General features: G+C 42.6%; 1 protein-coding gene across 1 annotated transcript; it reads right to left on the bottom strand.

The window, feature by feature from the left end:
- Positions 1–17: 17 nt before the first annotated feature.
- DHX32 (DEAH-box helicase 32 (putative)) lies at positions 18–21,047 on the bottom strand. Its single transcript, XM_066190731.1, has 11 exons — positions 20,744–21,047; positions 18,449–18,639; positions 16,417–16,789; positions 13,938–14,183; positions 11,686–11,785; positions 11,410–11,568; positions 4,319–4,510; positions 3,215–3,368; positions 2,061–2,244; positions 1,052–1,233; positions 18–329 (listed from the first exon to the last, which is right to left on the bottom strand). Exons 1-11 carry the CDS (start codon positions 21,011–21,013, stop codon positions 137–139), a joined length of 2,244 nt encoding a protein of 747 aa, XP_066046828.1. The 5' UTR covers positions 21,014–21,047; the 3' UTR covers positions 18–136.
- Positions 21,048–22,151: the final 1,104 nt, after the last annotated feature.

The raw sequence follows: 22,151 nt of genomic DNA, 5'->3' as shown, positions 1-22,151 counted from the left end.
TGAGAAAAGTGCTTCTTCTTTATTTCTTCTCTTAAATACATTCATGTCAAAAGTTTGAAATAATTACATGGGTTGAGGTGGGGGATGTATTTTGGAAATATTGCTTTTATTTTATATGTGATGGTTCAGTCTAAATTCACTGAATAACACATCTCTGCTCAGTGGGAGTTTGGGGAAATTCCTCATTTTCTTTGCTGTCATTGGCAGTTTTCTGTTCCTCCTTTGTGGCTGAGGCAGGAGCCAAGTGATTGATCACTCCCTGCAGAATATCCTTGCTTTCACTTGGAGGAAGATTGCTGAAATAATACTGAGGTACCAGCTCTGCAAATCTGGGGAGGAAATCGCACAAAACATTGTTAATTTTTAATTGAATTTTGAAATCTTGGAGTAATTATTTCCAGGCGTATCTTACGGAAGCTACAAAGTTGATGTTTCAACCCAAAACTGCAAGAATCCAAGGTAGGAGTTTGTGCTTTCAGTAGCCTTGCACTGAAAATCCTCAGCCTGCACTTGAGGTGAAATGCAGTTCCCAGTGCTGCAAGTTGCATTAAATGGGAATTTCCCTGCTTTTGAAAAGAGTGGTTCAGTAACATTATGAAAAAGGCTCTCCTAGGAATATGGGAAATAGGGGAGATGGGAGAGTGAAATGTATATGGTGTGTAAAGAGATTTTTGCAGAAGGAAGACTCTGGTCTCTCCCTGAATCCAGAAACAGTCCATGATTCAGCTGGCTGGGTACAGAAAATATGATAAGGAAAGGATTTGCTGGAAAATAGGTTTTCAGGGAACAAAGACCTTTCCATCTAGATTCCTGTGTGAGTACACTGCTCTGTTAACTCTGATTTTTTTTTTCTATAGATTTTACTTTGTAAGAAACTTCGCAGCTCATAATGTGGGCTTTTTCCATTAATTACAGCTACAGTGGCAACTATTGAGAACAGTGAGGGCCTGAGATCACAGATCTTCCCTTTTTTAATATTTTTTTAATCCTCCCAAAGTGATGATTTTGTGGATTGAGGAATGAAGGAGCAGTTGCATCACAGTTCACTTACAGCTGGGGGGAGATCTCGGAGACAACCCTGATGGAATTGCCCTCTGAGAGGCTGAACTCGTGGAATAAAACCCACTCTGGGATCCTCCTGGTGTTGGAATAGGATGAGAAGGGATGGAGCTGGGCCACTTGTTTGTGTGTTAACATTAAGTAGTTCCCTGAGCCATCCACATCACGAGCAATCTAAAAAAAAACCAAAAAACCCAATGTGGAGAGTTAGCCATTATTTAAATTGATCAGTGCCTATTAAATTTAAACCAGAAATTAAACTCCCCTTCAGGCACTTTCAACTGGAACCTCTTCCCAGGCTTGTGTGGGAAAGCTTGGGACTGGATACCATGAAATGTAAAGGAAATGTTGATCTGTGTATTTAAGTGGAAGCTGCAACAAATAAGTACAAAAGTGTCTGAGTTTGGCTTTGAAGGGTCTGTGTGAAAAGATATAAAGATGAATTTTTTAGCATATAAACTTTTAAATGCAATGTGTCAGGCCATGAAATGTGCAGTTGGGAGAGGTAATTTTTGTGTTGAGCTGGAGCACAGGGATGTGAAGGAAAGCCTGGGGACTCGAGTGGGAATAAATCAACCTAGTTTGCATTTACAATTACGGTTTGAGTACCTCCCTGAGATGAGCCAAGCTGTCTGTTATGCACACCTAAATATATCCAAGTCATCTCTCTCTTTCCAGGCAATTTTCACCTTCAAAAAGGAAATCATTCCTGAGAGAATATTGCAGGTTCAAGAGGGGTTTTTTTGAGGTGAAAGAGTTCTTTGAGTGAAAGGCATATTGGCAGTTTTTTTATTGCTGTGGAGAGTGTGAGCTCCATGCAGTGAGAGGTGAACCCCAGAGAAAAGGCTGAAATGGGCAGAAGTGTTTGATACACTGGGAAAAAAAAATGGCTTTTATCCTTCCTGGTGATCAAGAGATTTCACTAATGAACTTAAGTTGTCTGAGAGCATTCTACATAATTTAACAGTGCAGGAAGATGAAACCACAGTGGTTTTCCTTACATGCATGAAGTAACCAGATAAAAGAGCTTTCTTGATGCTTAGCAGATTCCCTTCTGATCCAAAGTCTGGTGGTGAGATGGGAAGTTCAATTCTCTTCATGATCTCCACCAGTTCGGCTCTGATCACCCCTGCCATGCTCAGGGCAGAGCAGCTCAGGAAATGATCCCGGCACCATTTCTCAGTGCTGAAGTCTGTGGGGGGGGGAAAAAAAACCCACAATGTTTTGGCTTAGAGCAGGATCTCACTGATGGGTTCAATCCACTGAGATGCTGCTGTGTGAATTCAATGCTCTTGCACTACTGCAGATGATGTCCAAAACTCTGGTAATGAGCCACACAGACTGCTTAGGCTCAGCTCACAAAGTAACTGGGCAAAACTTGATATCCTCACTTGGTTTTATAGAATTGCAGCTGTTTCTTCCTGAATCAAATCCCTCCTTTGCTCTAAGTAAAGCTTCCTAGGGAATGAGTAACAATTGTATTTTTCAGGCCTTGTGGATTTAGGCCAGATCATGGAGTTGAAATCACACCTGGAGTGCTGGTGCTGAGCCTGCATTCCGGTACAGGACTGGTTCTGGAGCTCCCTTCAGCATTCCACATGACTGAACAGGAAACAATCCTGCTTGCCTGTCTCAAGTTTTTACTCAATGTGTGCAAATTTATCCCTCTGCTGTCTGAGCACTGGACTCAGGCTAAGTGAACCAGAGCAGGAAAATACAGTGAGGGAAGAGCTTCTGCTGCTCTGCAGCCTCCTGCCTTTTATTTGTGTTCCTGCAGATGTGGACTTTACTACTTTCCATTTTCCCCTTAAATTTTCCTTTCAGTTCACAGCTATCAAAAACCCACCAGAACTGTTGGGGGAATCAAGGCCCCCCTCAACAGCTTTTATTCATCCTAAACGTGGATTTTGTGCTTCTGGTTTTGCACAGTGTCACTTCAAAGGACACTTGGAATAGTGGTTGTGGATCCCTGTTGGGTAAGAGATGCTGTCCTAGGACGTTTTTAATTAATTAGTAAATGAATATTCATCAGTAATAACTACTCCCATTGGTTTCTCCCTGCGGATCAGCAATTCTAGAAGGAATCTCCAGATTTTTGGGTTTGATATTTTTTTCCAAACCGGTCCCAGTGTGTCAGATTTTGGCTGGGGCACACTTGCCTGGCCGGGTGGGGTTGGCAGGGGCTGCCTTGAAGGCGTTGAAGACGTTGATGAGGGTGCAGTGATCTCCTGCAGGGTGGCAGAAGCGGCTCCAGCGGGTCCGAGCGATCTCCTCGGTGCCAGGAGGGGCCTGCAGGAAGCAGCTGGGAGCTGAGGGAATAACCAAACCAGTGGTGAAAACACCTTTGAGAATGCTCAAAACGCCACTGGTGTTTCTGGGGTTTGCCTTCCTCTGTTGCCTTCAAGCCCCAGCGTTGGATGGGTGCTGAAGAACTGAACCTGCTGCATTCACTGAGGGTTTGTTTTTGTGGCGGTCCTTCCAGGCTTGTTCAGTTAATGTGTGCTGCAAACACAGAAGAGCAGCTTTCTCCCAGGCTGATGCCAGAAAAGCTTCCTAATGTCACAACCTAATTTAGCCAGAATCCAACAAATGGTTTCTTTCTTATAAAAAGACATCTTCCGATTTAATGCCTTAATTTGCCCCTCTCTGTTGAAATTCGTGCTTTCTAGTGCATTTTACTCTTGTGTCTTTTGAGATGGTTGAGCTTTTCTAAAATTGAATTGTGCCTGTAACTTAGATTTGTTACGTGTACTTAATAAAAACTATCACAAGTTAAAAATCAACCCAGTTTGTGCATAAAAGGTTTTCCTACAAGGAGAACAACTCCTGCAGCTTGATATCCTGTGGTTCATGTGTTTGCTGCCCAAGACTCCCAAGGTTAGGTCAGTTTTATGAAATATTTGGAGTAGAGAGACAAGACCACAAAGTAATTCTTTGCAGGTAAACAGTTCCATGTTGTTTTATAATTAGAACTTCCCTTATTTTGCTGCACTGAGCTGTGACAAATGTAGATTAATAAAAGAAAAATTAATTTTGAAGGGGAGGAAGCCAATGGGCAGCTAAGGCCTGGAAATGGGAATTCTTTACTTAGCTTTCATTGTATCCCTACAGTTAAGACTTGAACAGCCAAATATATTAATTTACTTGAAGTAGGCAGGATGAGAATACCAAAAATTTGCTTTTGTGGATGGATTTGGGAAGAGCCTGGATTGGGCAGGAGGTGGCACAAGGGCTGCAGTGAGAGCTGATCCAGGAGTACCTGTGACCATGGCTGCGATGGTGAGCATCTCATCCACACACTCAAATTCACACGAGGCCAGCAGTGACTTGGACAGCTGAGGATCCAGGGGGAATTCTGACATGATAATCCCAAATTCAGAGAGGTTCCCATCGTTATCCAGCGCTGCCAGATAATCCAGGTCTTCCAAAGCCTGCATCAGGCTTTCAGGAGCTGAGGAAAAGGGAAGAGAAATCCAGTTCTTGAGAGTGGCTACACAGGAATGAATGTCTGAATCCTCATTAGAATATTTCAGCTGTGGGAAAAGGATACTTCATTTATTTGGCAGTGATTAAGGACAAAAAGTAATGGGTGAATGAAAGGCTGAGAAAATTCTGGAGGAAGAAAATAAGAGGTAACAATCATAGAGCTGCAAATCACTTTGTGATGCTTTTTATGTCAGGACAATTTTTGTCAAAAGCCCAGACACAATCCTCAACTTGGGTGTGTTAGCCCCTAGGCTCTGTCAAATCTGCTTCCATTCTTGGCAGTTTTCAGGTGGGTTTTTTGTGTTCATTCTTTTTTACGAGGGGTGGTCACCTTTGATGGGTGCTGAGATACAGAAAAGGTCTAGGAAAGACCTTTTTTAACCAGAGGAGATATTCTGATATTTACAGAAGTTATAACTATTATTCTTGCAGGTATTTGGAGTTCTCTTGGTTGCCTTTTTAATTATTATACTTTTTTTTTTTTTTTTTTACATAGGTTCTCGTGCTTCCAGAAGAAAAATGGGAATGTAGTAAAAGAAAATGTCTCCCTAGCAATTGGCTGTACTTCCTCACTCCACAAAATTCAATGTTCAATTTTCTCTTAGTGTGGGTTATAACTTCCTTACAACCTCCATAGGTTAAGGGAGAACAGTGAGGCAGCAAAAATAATGAGGGAATATAGGAAAATGTCCTGAGAGGACAGGATTAAGCAAATCAACGCTTAAAATTAGAACTTGAGAGCAAGTCTGTAGGAAATCTCACGGTGACAAAAGGAGGTCAAACAGGCATACAAGAGCTTTGTGTGGCTCCAGTTCTGGGGGTGGAGAGGGGGAACCTCAAATTGAAGTTGTCAGACCTACACTCCAAAAAATTGTTGCCAGAGCATGAAAGACACGGGTGGAAATTTGGGAACTCCTCAAGTGTGAAGGCTCTTTAAGGTTCTCCCTTCCCAGCTCTTTCCCAGGGTAGATTTCTATTCCAGGTTATATTGGACGGTCAGTATCTTTCGTGGCCACCAGTTCATTTATATTCACAACTGCTCTCCAACCACTGCAGCAACTTTCTCCTTACTCCAGCCTAAGGATCTGGTTGATATTTTCTCAGTTTTACAGGTAACAAGTTAAACTCCAGTCCCCTTGAAGCTGGTGGCAGAAATTCCACTGCAGCAGGACTTGGCCTCATCCCCAGCCCTGGGAAGCTGCACTGGCCATTTGTCAGCTTCTGTGGGCTGCTGTCAGCCTGGATATTAATGGGAAAAAAAAAAATCCCTAAATAAAATAACCAGACCACAACCACACCTGCCCACACAGGCAGGGGGTGTGTTTGCACTTGGATCTTCATTAGGAGGTGATTAGAAATAATTTCTTCCATTCATTAAGAGTGGGAATGTGTATGGCATCACCAAGACTAAAAGTAAAGTAATTAGCTGCTAGGTTGTATTTAGCCACACTTTCCCCACACATTCTGCAAGAAAATCTTGAGATCAGGGTTTGACTTCATTGGCAGTGAACTGTTTATTGCCATCTCTCTGTAATCAACTACCTGCAGTCAAGGCAAAAGAAAAATGGGAAGCAAACAAGCACCTGTTGTTTTTAACCTCATTCTGTTATGTCTGAAGGGGAAAAATAGTTTATTAATTCCCCTTACATGAGCTTTTCCAGAAGTTCTCCAGCATCTAAATCTGCCAATGTGACTTCAGTTAAGTTCAGAGCACCCAGTTTTCAGACAGATTCTCTCAGGGGCCTGTGAATTCCTTTAAAAACTGTGGACCTGCTTCATTTCAATCCCAGGGTTCTTCCCTCTGCCGGTACAATTCTATCTAGAGAAGACATTTATTATAAGAAATGTGGGGTTTAATGAGATAAACGATGAGCCCTTGCAACAGCTGAAGCATCTGAGGAGAAAATGCTTCGGAGTTTTAGAGAAATGAGAAGTAGCAGCTGATGATGAATATGAGTCAGTGACAGGAAATAAAAATCAGTGATTGAAAACACAGGGAGAGTAAAAGGGTCATTCAGATGTGGAGTAATTACTAGGAGATCATGGAAAGCTGTTTTCCACAAGTCAACAAAGTAGTTTGTGCTAGAGCTCACAAAACACATGGTTATATGGCAGCCAATTTCAGCCCCCTGAGAGCATCAGTAATTTGCATTTTTATGTCCTAGAGTTAGTTGTCTTGAGATTTATAAGCACAAATTACTTCCCTGTCTTGCTGTGAGTGTTCTGGGGAAAAAAAAAAAAAAATTAGGAAAAAAAAGATTCCTGGAGTTTTATTGCTCTAAAAAGGACAAGACAGTAAAGGTGGATTAGAGCAGGTGAAGGAACAGGAAAAAAGCAAAAATAAAAAAAAAAACAGAGTAGGGCTTTTTAGGGCTTCTTGCCAGCTGCCTTGAGGTGTGAACCACAAGGATTTGTGACTCCACTGCTGCTGTCACAGGAGCAAAGTTCAAAAAACCTCTCAAGATGTGTCCTGTGCTCTCAACAAGAAGCTGTCACATCCCTGGAATGTTAAAAGGCATTTCCTAACCTGATATTTTCTTTCCCTGCTCCGTGTTCTTTGGCTGCTCGAGACTGGGTTGCTCTGGCCTCATTTCAGGAAACCTGACCAGTTTTATGTAAATACAGATCCTGCTTTTGATCCTTCTTAGGCTCAGTAAAGCAAATGTATAACTGAATGTTATTGTTAGCACTGGTATCGTTCACCTGAGAGTTTCAAGCTACTTAAGATGATATTTTTGATTTCATGTTTTTGTGACTTTGATGTGAACAGAGTAAATTCTGTCTCTAAAGGCAGGCACACCTGTAGTCTTCAGTGCCACATTTTGGCTGAAATGCAAATGCTCAAGGTGTGAGCGAATCAATTCAAAAGTGTTGTTCTTGTTGCATTAGGTACCAAGTGGTTTAGGGATTTGGTCAAAGTTCTGTAATGAGTGGATATTGGAGACAGGAATGAAACTTCAATTTCATGATCTTTAATAGTCCGTTTAACTGCCCTCTTGTGCTTCTCTGGGAGATCCGGAGCTCCTGTGTTCTGGTCTCCTACTCTGCAAATGCTGAGTGTGTAAAATACCTTTTCTTGATAGATCTTCTCCCTCCACAGGAATAACTTAAAGAGTTTGAGCTGTCATGGATGTCAGGTGAAGGGATGTTGTCTTTGAGGAGCTGATGCTCTGCCTGGCACACCACAGGTTCTGCAGGTTCTGTTGGGCTGAGCAGCAGAAAGAGCTGCCAAAGTAATTACTGCAGGGAGAGCAGTCCTGGGGAATGCTGTTTGCTGTTCCTAACACTGCTCCTTGGACAGAAAACTGAAAAGATGGAGGAGCCTATGCCAAGTTTTCCTCCAATTATGCAAAGACTTTTCTTCTGCAAGCACCAAGTTTCTCTGTGCAGGTTTCCTCCTGATTCTCCTTTTCCCCCCTGTACCTTCTGAGTCAGGATTTTTTATGTGTTTTGCTCTGAAGCCACCAGTTCTATAACTATTATTTTGAAATCGTAGTTGATCATTCAAAATTACTTTCCCAAGCTCATACTTTGCAGTCTTTCCATTCCCCCTCATGCTGCTTCATCACTCCTCCAGTCTGGCTGGTGATGGTCCCTGCTGTGCTTTTCTGCTTTTCAGGCCCTGACCTGCCTTGTCCTGGCAGAATATACTGAATAATGTCTGCACACACCATTTAATTGATGAAATCCACAATTTAAAACATCAAAGAATTAACAAGTAAATGTAAGGTAATAAATCTGCCCTCAAGTGATCTCTGTTGAGCAGACCTTACACGGTGCATTGAGTTTCTGTCTTTGACAGTCTCCAGTGAAAATATGCCAACAGTTTATTTTTCTGAAACTTTTTGAAATTATATAGATTTATACAACTTAATTCTGGATTTTATTCTCGATTTTCTAGCAATATATTCTCGAGGGGGTTGTAAAAACATAGCAATCAAATGTCATGGTCATGACCATCGACACAGCCTTGAATCTGAAAATTGTTTAGAGAAATTCTGAATAAATGCAGAACCTGCAAATGCTTTCCCTTTGGTTCTGCAGAGAAACTGTACATGGCTTCATCTTTATGATGATTTGCTCAGTTTAAATAAGGATTTGCCAGTGATTTACAGAAGCACTCAATGTTGCTGCATTCTATGGGACTGGAATTCTTTTGTCCCACTATAAACCCCAGCAAAGATCTGTCTGATTAACTGATCAAAATGTAAACTCATCCCTGTTCTAGGGGCTCAGGAATCCCGTTAATGCACTTCAGAGCTGCAGTGCCAGGTTCATTTTCCTCTGCCTCATGAATTCCAGAAAGGGGAACGAGCTCTGCTGCATTTGCTCCCCTCCATTATGGCATGAATTAAATGCAGCAGCTGTAAGCCTGACATGTTTATTGCTTTCATAATGCAGTAATGAGTCAGACTTAATCCGGGCTTTTACTTCTCCTCAAAGAGGGGCAGAAAAAAAGAAAAAAAATCCCTTGTGCACACGGTTGCTGAGCAGATAAAAATTGTTTTACTGCTGTAAGTTTTGTTTCTTATCTGCTGCATATTCTCCATGCGCAGGAAACAGAACGAGGAGTGCTTCTTGCTAGGGATTTCAGTGTCCTTCTGATTTGTTTGTTCACCGGTTCATGGCTGTGTCTTCCTCTGCCATCTCAGTGGAAACTTGATTTAGTTCAGGAGAAATTCACCTAAAACCCCCTAAAGCCTCCCTCTGTTTCAACTGCACAGACAAGGTGAGAGTGTTGGACAGAAACACTGCAGAGGAATTCCTGTGGCACGCAGGAGATGCTGCAATGTTTTTACTCCTTTTTCTCAAAGGAAGCTCAGCTCCAAGGAGGTGAAGAGCCATGGAATGCTCAAACCCACGGCCGGGGCTTGGAACTGGGTGATCTTTAAGGTCCCTTCCAGCCCGAACCATTCTTGGGTTTGCACTTGAAAGCCTGATGTGTTTGGAGTTCTGTGAGTTGGTCTAACACAAGAACTGACGAATTCTTCCCTTTGGTGTTGCAGTTTCTTTCAGAGAATTTCACAGCAGGCACTTCAACCTCTGTGCTCTGACTCTGGGAGCTTTACACTCATCTCTGGGGGATTGTGTAGGGATCACTCCGAGTGCTGGCAGGAGAAAAAGTTCCCTCCTTGCTCCAAAGTGGAAAGAAAGGCAATGTGTGAAGTGTCCTGGGTAAAGGCAGAGCTGTGCTGCATCAAAGCTCTGTCTCAAATGTTTAATTGTGTAAGGGAGGAAGCAAACAAGGAAATTGGGCACCCTTGCAGTGTTTGTGGGATTTTTCCTTTGTTCCAGCAGTTTGTCCAACATTCCTCCCATTTTAGTCATTCCTAAAACTCTTCTGTACTAATACCTACACCTGACACTCCTGATCTAGTCAGCAGAAGCTTTGTCCTATTTAATGTCCATCCAAGTTATGCCTTTACAATTTTTTACACATCAGGGCAGTGCTTTCTTCAGCTGCATTACCCAAAAATAAAGCCAAAACTTAGAATACCTGCATTTGTGAAACCCTTATGTGCCTCCAGCACTTCATTCTTTCTGAATTCCCTCCCCATTGTGCCTTTAAATCCAAAAATGCTGAATGCTTTCCCTCATTTAACTTTACTAATTCCCTTTACAGTTCAAGACCAACTTTCTTCATCACCAGGAAAAACACTAATACGTTTTATCATGTATTTTTTTAATAGTGAAATACACTTTAAATTTGGGTGGGAGCAAACTGTGTTCCATAAGCATTTTCCATGCAGATTATGTGGACTCAGCACAGGAGATGCCACTCACAAGACCAAAATACTCCAATTCTCATTAATTGCCATCAGTCTGGCCATGCTTTTTTTCCTATTTCTTTTAGGCTAAAGAAATTTCTTTTAGGCTAAAGAAATATTCTACTATTCCCTCTTGTGCCGGTTTCTGCTAAACCGGCACAAGAGGGAATAGTAGAATATTTTTTTCTTTAAAATTCCACTTAACCATCTATTGCAACGTCCAACAGTGAGAATTAACACTTTATTACTGATTAATTACAGTGAGCAAGACATCGAAGGGATCATTCCAGTTTTGTGTATGTGCACGAGGAAGGGCAGGATAATATAAGAATTTTTCCTGTTTCCACTGGAAAATGATCACGGATGAAGCCAGCAATCCCCAAAGCAATGAAATCAGGGCTATTTCCCTCACTTTAATGGGTTGCAAAGCAACAGCAGAATCTGCAGTGACACGTGGGTTTTTGTGATAAGCCAGAACAGAGGAAAATATCCTTCTGTAGAAAAAAAACTAAATTATGAAGTTAGGGGGGGAAAAAAAGGCAATTTCCTTCACACCCTTACCTAAAAACTCAGTCTTTCCTGCCTAGTATTGAGAGTGTATCTGGGTTTATTTTATAAGGAGTATTGTCCTTAAGGAACAGCCCATTGTAAATCTGAGGTGGGAGATGCCGGAGGATAAGGAGGAAGCTCATTTCCTCCCCTCACACATCCCCCAGGTAACAACAGTGCTTTATTTGGCCAGTAAACTTTTGATTAAGGGAATGTATTTCGTTGGATGTCTGTACAAAGCCTTGCACAACAGGGCACAAATTTTCTTTGTGGGTTACAGGAAAATAATATGTAACCTAGATGAGAAGATACTTGGAATATTGATTTTTTTATTTTTTTTTTTTTTACATTCCAATCCCATTCAGATACTTTATGGCCTGTTTTTCTAAGTGCCATTGAGCTGTAGCAGCTAAGTGGGCAAAGCAGGGTGACATTATTGCAAATCCTTCAATAAAAAACCATCCAGTGAGCGACAGGGCAAAATTAAACCAGGAAATAACTTCTAAACTAATAATGAAAATAGGAAAACCTGGTGCACCCCCTTTACCTGGGCTGCTGATGAAGTCACAGTGTGCAAAGCCTGCAATGTCCATCCTCTTCAGGAACAGCACCAAGCTGGTGAGGTTGGATTCCTGAACTTTAGCTGGATTTTCTGCCTTCATTTCCTTGTGCGTAAATTCTTCAGGGTACAAGCAGAAGATTTTCCCTGGAAGAGAATTCAGGAAAAATCACCTTTTTTTAAAATGCTCCCTCCTCTTGTTGCTACATTGATTGCATTAATAATTTCAGCTAATGGATTTAAATTTTGAGCTAATATTTCTACCTGATGGAGACATGCCCAGAATTTGTTTATGCACCTCTGCTTGACTTTGGCTGATAGGCTGGGTTAGAACAGAGTCTGCTCTGATTCTAGGATTGTACACCTTTAAATGAAAGAGACATCAAGCATCAGAAAAGTACACAAGGGCTGCAAAAATATGAATGGTCTGTACTGAATTTCTCTCTAGGTCACTTTACAGAAAGGGTAGGGACAGTTTTCATGGCTTTTTGTTTCGGCAGTTTGGAAAAGAGAGCACTCAGCACCCTGACACACTGACAGATGTTCTGCAGTCACTCTATGTGTGCTCTGAGATAAATGTCCTTTTTTTTTCCTAAGAAAATGTACCTTCCTAAAGCAGAAATTTGTATCATCGAGAAAAACATCCAAAATTTATTAGTTATTTCTTCCAGTGGCAGAATCCCAACATCTTCTGACAGCATTTTGTTCCCTGACTCCAGATTTTCGTCTTAATACTGAAATTACAGGAGATATGAGGGCTGTGTTAGAGATACGCGATGCCATGTTTTATATTTTCCTTGATTTTGCTTTATTTTGATTCAGCTGGGGAGCTGATTCCCTCCCTGCTCTGGCCACAAACCTGCAATGTCCAGCAAGACATAAAACTACCTGGATAAGGCAGCTCACTCCTGTCATCTGAGCCAGCTCTATCTGCTTTGAGCAGGCTTTTCACAACAAAAAATATAAAATATCCTTCAGTGCAGGGCACAAATTCCTTTTCCTGCAGGTGAACTGCTGATATATCCCAGCCGCAAGGCTCAAGTGGGATTTTGCTCTGCACTGAACTTTTCCTGTTCCCTCTGTGCTCAGCCGACTCTGAGTGGGAATTTGATCTGGTGAGGGAGGAATATCACAGGACTAAACAAAATAATGGAGTTAAAGGTAAAAATTGCATCACTGGTAGAGGTGGTTTGATAGATATCAGGATTGTTTTTGTTCCCTTTGCTTTGTATTTTAAATTCACGGCATTTTTAATTCGTTGAATTGTACTTTGGGCTTCAGGTTACCATGGGAGTGAAATTCATTCCTGCCATCCAAGAAAACTGCAGTTGTAGGAATAAGTTTAAGAAATAAGCATGTTCTAATTGAAAACTGCTTTTAGGCTTTTCTTCCTTGCGCCAAAAAAAACCAAACCTGTAACTTTTTTTAAACTTGCCTTGAGGCTGAGTTAGTTTATAATTCCCAGTTAAAAACCTTTTAAAATGACTGATTTTTGCAATGAAAAGGAAAGGTACTGGTAGTTCACAAGCTTTTCCCTGAACTACTCGCAAGGCCAGTCAGGATTAATGACCCCTGCTCCAAAATTTTAGGAACACTTTAACAACAATTCGGGTTATTCCATCCTGTATTATAGAAAGGAAATCTATTACATTGTTTCTTTTGCCTGGTACTGGAATTTTTATTTTAACCAGGACAGTCACAAAACCTGTAGTAGTGCAGCTCTCCAGTTCAAGTTTCTACACAGTTACTCATCCCTTAGGACCTCAGTTTTGTAGAGAGAAAAAAAAATGAGGGTTTGGGGGGGATTTGTTTTGGGGTTTTTTTTGGGTAGTTTTTGTTTGTTTGTTTGTTTGTTTGTTTGTTTTGCAGCTGCACTAATCCTTCCAAGGGTGGAAACCAAGAAATGAGGCCAAACTTAGAAAGAACTGGAAAAGGTTAAGTATTAATTAGAGAAACTGCAGCATTTGGAGGTACTTGGATGGGAGCACATGGCCAGGAGGAGCACAAGCAGCTTGAAAAAAAATAGAGATTCCTTGTGTGAGCAATTAGTAAGTCATTAATCTTAAACCAGGAGATCTGCCAACAGGTACCTAAGAAGTGATTGTATTTTGCTTTATGTATAAAACACTGAAGAGAGATTTATGACTGAACTTAGGTGAGATATATTTTGCAAACAATCTGTCATTGGTTTGGTGCCCAAATCAGTGGCAGTTTCAACTGGAAGCGTTCATCTGGCTTTAGAAACTTCAAAAATCTGATTTCTGATTGAATTTGGGGAGTAACTCTGATTTCTTGCTTGGTTTTCACACGAGATCGCCATGAAAATTGATTTAAATTCTATGAATTTGCATGTTAAAAGCATCGTAGAACCTGTGCTGTGAAAGAAGAGAAAAACACGTGATCCTCTAGAGACTATTTGCATTAGTCTGAGCTGCACATTTGCCTTTCCCCTGCCCTGAAAAAGCGCTTTTGCAGGGCTTATTTTGGACAAAGTGCTTCTGGTTCCCTTCACTGACCTTTCTTCTCTCCACACCGACATCGATGACAAAAGTCACGTTTTTAGTCCAGATCAAAGGTTCTCCAGAGCTGGTGGTGAGCAGCACTTTCCTCCTGTATTTTTGGCAGCATTTCTGCTTGTCTTGGGTTAGTTTGGGAGTCAGGTCTTGTTTGGTGGGGTATAATGGGATGGGGATGAGTTCTCCAAGGTCAGGGTTTAAATTGGATTGTTCCTGTCTGATCATCTGATAAGCTTTTTCAATTTCCTGTAATCAAGAGAAATACATTTTCTTTTCCTCATGCGATTATTCTATTCTTAGCCCAATTACAACACCTTAAATGATCAAAATACGCAGAAGCCTCCCTACTTTCCCTTAATTATTATATTTAAGGAGATACAGGTATTGTAAAGGTTTGATTTTTTTCCCTCTAATGATTCAAAAACTCTTAATATAGTCAGTAAAATGTCCTTAACTTGTGTTGATGGAACTTAAAATAGTTCACAACTTCAGAGGTTAGATATGAATTGTAAAAGCTTTTTGTTGGTTTTATTTTCTGTTTTGTTGTTGGGGAGTTAATAAGAAACCATTTAAGTTCTGCCAGATTTTTTGAAGGGTGTACAAAAATAATTCATGGGCTTGCTCAGTCTGAAAGGGAATTTTTTTAAAAGCATTTTTATTAGCAAACGTTTTGCAGAATTGAAAAACCAGACTGAGTTTCTCTTCGAGAGTGACACCACATTTCCAGTAGTTATAGGTTGAAAGTGCTCTATAAAAATTGTTATAAAGATACGAGGGTGACATCTAATAGCAAGGCTGGCAGCAGGGCAGCTCATAAATCCTGATGTTCCTGGTTAATTCGTATTTTTGTTTAGTTTAAAAAGGCAGTTGAGTGCTTGGGAACAGTGAACCATTACCAATATGAAAGTTTAAATCACAGTTAAACAAGAATTCATGGGATGTTGTGGTTCGTAACGAGTGCTCTGTTCATTGTGAGGGAGAAAAATGAGTGATCTCTTCTTGGCAAGAAAGAAATTCCTATTTTAGTTTTGTGGGGAATTTACCTGTCAGAAAAACCCTTTAAGCAGAAGTGAAACCTTTTCCCCAACCTTCTGAAATAGAAAGAGTGTGTGTTTTCTCTCTGACATTTTCTATAGTAAATATGGGGACTAACACAGAGAATTTATTACTTTATCATTTTTAAAATTTGTGTCTATAAGGTTTAAAACTGATTATTAACATTATTAAAGGTGTTTTATAGCCATCCCCCTTTTAACAGTGCAAAGCGACAAACTCTACCTGGGTAGTTTATGGTAAATTATCTTTGCTTGTAAAAAGTCATTATTTCCTGGTGACTTTGTTGTTCTAAAGCAGATTTAATGACACACAGTGGAAGAAGACTGGGGATTGCTATCAGGAAAATAATTATAATAATGATAAATATTGAAATATTTATTTGACTGGCAGATTGTTTTGACAGCTATAAAGGACCTGCTGGTGCACTGAATTCAGGGAATCACCGCTGTCTCCAGAAATTCAAAGGTGTCACTCTCTAGAATGACCAAGCCCGTGCACATTCCTGGATTTTCTGTCACACCTCTGGAGTGACATTTTCCTCCTGCTCCTGTGCACACAAATGGTTGGGAGGAAGAATCCAAATGGAAAAATCTCCTTGGGAGGTTTAAGGTAAAAACTATTCCTGTGCAGTAGGACATTGATGGAGACTGGACCTGCGTCCATGTGTCCATTCCCACAAAACAGGGATATCACAAACTGTGGGATGCCCAATGCCAGGATAGGCTGAGATGTATTAAATCCCTGCCTCTGTGCCCTGTCTGCTGCTTTCCCAGCTTTTTGCATCACACCAAAAAGCCTGGTGCCCTTTCTTTAAACCTACAGGAAAATAAATAAATAAATAAATAAATAAATAAATAAATAAATAAATAAACATATATGTTATCTACACAATATTTATGTGTGGTATAGATATTTTATGCGTATAAACCACAGTGTGCCATGACTTCTCTGAAGGAAAACTGAAATTGTAAAACCTGGTGGCACCTCTTGAAGGAAAAACCTGAAATGATAAAACCTGGTGCCTCAGCTACTGGTAAAACCACACATTTCATGATGAAAATCAGAAAGAGAGCAGGATAATCACTGGCAATTGATGGAGAGAAGAGAACCCTGATTTGGTGACCAGAACTGGATTTTACTCAGGTTTTCCAAGAGCTTATATACCATTTCTGGGAAGTTCATAATTTCTATTACAATAATTAGGTTAATAGATCATACAAGCAACTTATGCATTTTACAACATCTTTCTCTCGTAGGGGGTTGATTGAATCTCTCCTCTTCCCGTGAGCAGGCTTAATCCTCATCTTCTTGTAATCTCAAAGTTCTGTTTGTCCCTGCCATGGCATCTGGGTTATCAGACTAGCTACGCTAACTAAATCTGTCTTACTCTCTGTCTTGCGTATTCCCGCAGATGATGGCTTACCTGCTCGCAGGCCAGGAAGATGACGATGTCCCCCTTCTCCCCGGAGTGGTGGATCTCCAGGAGCAGCCTGAGGGCGGGCAGGAAGGGCTCTGGGTGGGCGCAGCAGGAGAAGACAGCCCGGGCGCGGTGCTGGCTCCGGACTCGCACCACGGGCACGGCTCCGCAGAATCCCCGCAGGGCGCGGCACATGTGCGGGGCCGTGAGCAGCACCAGCCTCAGCTCTGCCCTGGTCGCCAAAACTGCCTTCAGCAGGCCCAGCAGGGCGTCTGTGGCCACGGTCCTCTCATGGACATCGTCCAAGACGATGACGCTGTAACAGTTCAGGAGAGGCGTGGACATCATTTCCCTCTGGAGCATCTCGTCGGTGCAGTACCTGCAACACAGACGCACGGAACTCTACCGAGTCTCTTGGACTGCTACTGTAAGAAATTATTTCAGTGTCTTGGTTCTTTCTGTTCCAATGCAAAAGATTTGGTAAAAACAGGGAGTATTTTGTAGGTTTATCACGGCCTCAGTTACGTCTTTAAATCCTTCCTCAAGCAGCTGCAAACCCGATGTGGTTCAATGACACTCAGTGACACCGTGGTGGAAAGGATGCTCCAGGCAAAAGCAGAAATACTTCTGCCCTGAGATCATCTCCCATCACATGCCATCAACGATCCCTGAGCTAGGAACGAATCCTTTAGGATGAGGAAAAGAAGGTGCACTTGAGGCAGAGCCAGAACCAAGATGAACAATTAATTTGTACCATGACGCCCTCCTCACTTCCATCCCTGCTGCTGACAGGTTTTTTTAAAGGATATTGCTTTTGTTGTGTTGCTCAGCAGGACCTGGAATTCTCGAAGCAGTTTTTGATGTGTGAGAGGGAGGGATTCATCTCCATCTCAACGGGAGCTGCTGCAGGAAGTTCTGCTGCAGGATGAGGTTTAAGGAGCTCTCCACAGAAAGAGAAAGGGCAGGCAGGAGGAAGAGTGGTGGAAATTCATTTTCAGAAGTGGTGAGTGTCTTCTTCTCCACTGGAAACCTGGGGCTGAAAAAAAGCCTCGTGGTCTAGACATGATAGTTTGTGCCTCCCATATATAGGAACCAGAGAAAAAAACCTGAAAACTTTCTGGGAGGCTCAGAAGCTGAATCCCTCTGTTGCTGTTGTCACCTGCCTGTACTTATTACAACAAGTGCATTTCTTATCTCCCAAAACTCTCACTGAACACTCCTTTCCTCTTGTTGCTGGATATACCCTCTTCTAGCCACGTTTTTTGATTGCTTTTGAATTTTAACTTTACTTTGGGAATAGTTATCCCATGTTCTCTTATGGTAATGAGCACTCCTGTACTGGAAAACAGGGAAAAAAATAGAAGTAGAGGAAAAGAAAAAGAGGTTATTGAGGTGCTTAATGACGTTTTGCATGGACAGTAACCTTGCCCACTTAAAATCTGTGCTATGATTTACCCCAAAATGGGAGAGGAGAGGAGAGGAGAGGAGAGGAGAGGAGAGGAGAGGAGAGGAGAGGAGAGGAGAGGAGAGGAGAGGAGAGGAGAGGAGAGGAGAGGAGAGGAGAGGAGAGGAGAGGAGAGGAGAGGAGAGGAGAGGAGATCATTGCAGTCAAAAACTTTCATGTGGGTGGAAGAGTGAGGCAGGCACTGATCTGTGCTCTGTGGGGGCCAGGACTGAGGGCATGGCCTGAAGTTGTGTCAGGGCAGGTTTGGGTCGGAGATCAGGGAAGGGTTCTTCCCCCAGAGGGTGCTGGCACTGCCCAGGCTCCCCAGGGAATGGGCACAGCCTGAGGCTGCCAGAGCTCCAGGAGAGTTTGGACAAAGCTCCCAGGGATGCCCCGGGTGGGATTGTTGGGGTGTCTGTGCAGGGCCGGGAGCTGGACTGGGTGATCCCTGTGCGTCCCTTCCAACTCACTGCATGCTGTGATTTCAAAATATCACACAACTCTACAAAACTCCATTTCCATTCGCAAGACCTGCAGCGCTGCCGGCTGCCAACTTCTCCACACCTCGGCCCGAGGGCCTCCAAGGGCACCAACCTGAGGATGGTTTGGGGCGTGCAGCAGCCGTCGAAGGGCACGCTGTAGCCCACCTCGTGGCCCAGGCTGACGTCCATCTGGTCGGCCACGCGCAGGGCCAGGGCCACGGCGGCCTGCCGGAGCACCTGCGTGCACACCACGGCCCCGCGGGGCTGCTGGCCCAGGCAGTGCTCGGCACACCACTGGGGCACCTGCAGGGACAGCAAAACACTGGGGATGAGCACTGGGGTTCCAAACATTTGGGATTCCTAACAGCTGGAGTCCCTCCAGCGGCCGGGGACGGCGGGACCAAGCTGAGGCGCTCACCTGTTCCTCACACAGGAATTGCCAACGTCAACACTCGGAATTTCTTAACTTCTCAGCGTGGGTTAGAAGGTTTATCTGGTGTGGGAATGCACTCCCACACCCCAGCAGGTGTTTCCACATAAGGAAAAGGGGGTTCAGTTCTACCCCGGACTTTTATGGGGAAGCACCAGAACTTTCTGGTTTTGGCTCACCACTGGTCGGGCTTTGGAAATGTTTCTCACGACCTGTGGCTGTTCCTGTTGGCAGCAAGCCAAATTATCCCTCCTTAATCCTAGTCTAATCAAGGAGCACGGAGGTGCTCAAGTGCCTTTTGTGGTGTCTCAGCCAGGTGTCTGATGCTCCTCTGTCACCTGTGCACAGCTTTTGTTCTCTTTGTTCCTGTGTTGTCTGTTATTTTCTCTTTTATTAAAAGCTTTGCTTTACAAAACACACCCAAAGGAGCCGAATCACAGTATTATTAAGCCACCACTCTGGAGGGTTGCAGGTCAACCCTCAGACCTGATATATCTTCCCAGGGCTCATTGCACTCTGGCCAGGTGTGAGCCTGTATCAACCTGGGAATTGCTCAGCTGGGCTCAGCTTGGTTGGAATTTGCTGCGCAAGAGGAGCAGGTGGCACCAGGGGTCACTACAAGCAGGTGTTGATGGACCCAGCGAGGTTGGTGCAGTTGTGTTCAGGGCTGGCTCGGCAGCCAACCTGCTCCTGCTGTGTCAGATCCATGGAAAAAAAAAAAACCATATCCCAAGATTCCAAACTGACAAACGCCAGTGTCTGTAATTTCAGATGAATGACTCTGCACACGCGTAACTGAAATTGAACTGCTCCAGGAACTTACACAGCAGCTCCCTAATTTATATATTTACAGAACATCAACACTGGAAAGTATCGATGTGTTGTTGTTATGAGAAACATAAAGTTGCATTATAAATATTATTTCAATGGGTGTATTAGATTTCAAATCCTTCATTTGATCAACATCTAAACCTAGGTGCATCAGCCACAAATAATTTGTTTCTCTATATTTCTATGCATTTCTAGAAATGTTTAAAAACCAACCAGCAATGTGCCACATCTTATTAAATTTTCAATAAAAATGGCCTTGTTAAAGGACAACTTAAAAGCTAACATTTCTAGGCAAGTTGTTTACTATCACACAAGGGGTTTTTTTGTGTAGAAATTGCAGTCAATAACAAGGGGTAAAAACTTGACACTCCGAAAATTATTTGAGTGTGAATCATTTTTATGGGAACATAGGAATTCTCAGGGAGAAGTGTGATGTCTCTAGTTCAATATGTGATCTCTAGAAGTGTCCAGAATCAAATCTGTAGGATATATGAGATGCCTTGCAACAGTAATTATTCTGCGGCTTTACCTGCAAGAATGTTTTTTCCTGATCCCAGTCATAAACAACAATATTTTGGCTTATAGCAATTACTTGAAAATTCTTTTCTACTCACTGTGACAGGAGGCCTGGGTTGTTATATATTGTTACAGCAGAATTTCGTAGTCCTGACTGATATCTGTGTACCCAGACTCAGCTGAGATCTTGGCTTCAGTGATTTCTTTTAACATGAGTTTTGTAAAGTAATTTTGTGCTGTTGGAGAAAACATTTGCTCCTGGTTGAAGGGAAGGAAAGACCGTTAATTCTCCCCGAGAAGCAGCCCCGCTGCTCTCAATCCGTCATTCCCTGGGAATTTTTTTCACTTTATCTTGTGTCAAATCCCCTGTATTTCTTTCCTGATACAGCACTAATCATAACCAAAACACAAAGTAACTGCGATTTTTTGAGTGAAGAAAGTTATTAAAATGTTTAATATATTTTAAATCTGTATTTGACTGCCTTAATCTTTACTCACCTTCTGTATTTCACTTTCCCTTTCTGGCCTTAATACTTGGATTACAATAGTTACAGTGGCTCTGAAATTCATACCTCATTAAATGTTCTAAAAATACTTCAAAAAACCCCCAGCCAAGTCTGTTGTACTGACCTGGGAGCTCTTGCCAGTCTTCGCATCTCCTGACACAATCACAATTTGATTATGAAGCAAACTTTCCATGAAAGTACGTTTTTCTTTCCATATTGGGAGCTCCTCTCTCTCTTTCATCAGTCTGTAATAACGGGAGGAGTAAGGCAAGCCATCAAAAGGATTAAGCTCTAAATCTTCTCCACAGACAAGCATTTCCTCTTCATCCCCATCGCTGCCGTCGAGTAATTCTGAAAAGCACTGGTTCTCTGGAGAAGAGGTTAAAAACTCCATTTTTCTTACATATATTATTCCCAGCAAAAGCACATCAGTGATGGAAGGAGTCCATTGTGTGCTGATTGATCATTTTGGCCCCCTAAACCTGAGCAAATCCATTTTTCCTCGCTGCAGGATTAGTATTTCCCAGCTCTTGGGTTTGAAAGTCCAGGCTCGGTGTCCAGCTGCCTTTGTTGGTCTGCTTGTCCCGCTCTGGGTGGTTTAACAAGCCCAGTGAGCCTCGAGAAAATATTTTTAAAAAATAATAATCATCCGAAATCTTCCAAATGGCAGCAATGAACCCAAGAAGAGAAGCTGAGCAGCTTTTGCACTTCAGCGTTGGGTCCAGCCCGCCAGTCCCAGTGTTTGCTCTCGTCCAGGCTGGGGAATAACTGGGAAGAGCAGCTGAGGCTGACCTTTGTGGCTGCTGTGGGAGGCTCTGGAGCTCTGGCTGTGATTGCAGGGCTGGCATGTGGGAGCTAATCCCAGCACAAAGCCTGCACCCCTGGGTGCTGCAGCCGCTGCCTTTGTGCTCTGCGCAGGGCTTTAGCCAGGCAGAGCAGCAAAAACTCTTTTCATGCTCTCTGTGGATGAGCCCAGAGGTCTTGGATGGCTTTAACAGCTTCTGCCACAGTTAAAATACACTCAATATAAGAAAAAAAAAACCCCACAGTGATGCCAGTTCTAATCCTTCAAGGGCACCAGAAGCGCCCTTGGAAGGTGGTGGAAGGAAAACATTGCTGCTGGAAAGTAACTCCAACTCTGAGGACTCAAAAGTAGCAAAATAGTTTCCGAATCTTGGTTGAGCTGTGCTGTAAGAGAAATATTAAATAACACTTTTTATTTTAGCCCCAGAGGGAAGTTCTCACCGGGATGCTGATGATGTCCGGTTTTCGTGCTCAGTTGGGTCGTTCAGCTGCATTTGGATTCCACTTTTCCTCTGACCTTCACGAATCCCTCTAATCCCGCGTTGTTTGTCTGATTTTTTGCTCCATCCCTCCCTGCTTGTTGTTGCGAACTCCCAACCATTGAGATCTCTGCCTCTCCCAAATTACTCAATAAGGCAGAAATGTCAGGAGGGGACTGGAAGTTCAATCCCACAAAGGGGATTTTTTTGGTAGAATTAATCTTAAAATAGCGTGAAGGATTTTTGGAG

Source organism: Chamaea fasciata, unplaced genomic scaffold, assembly GCF_029207755.1.
Source record: "Chamaea fasciata isolate MVZ Bird 193981 ecotype frontalis unplaced genomic scaffold, bChaFas1.0.hap1 SCAF_9, whole genome shotgun sequence".
Taxonomy (NCBI): domain Eukaryota; kingdom Metazoa; phylum Chordata; class Aves; order Passeriformes; family Sylviidae; genus Chamaea; species Chamaea fasciata.
The sequence above is the reverse complement of the archived record's forward strand: the minus strand, read 5'-3'. Positions and strand labels throughout refer to the sequence as shown.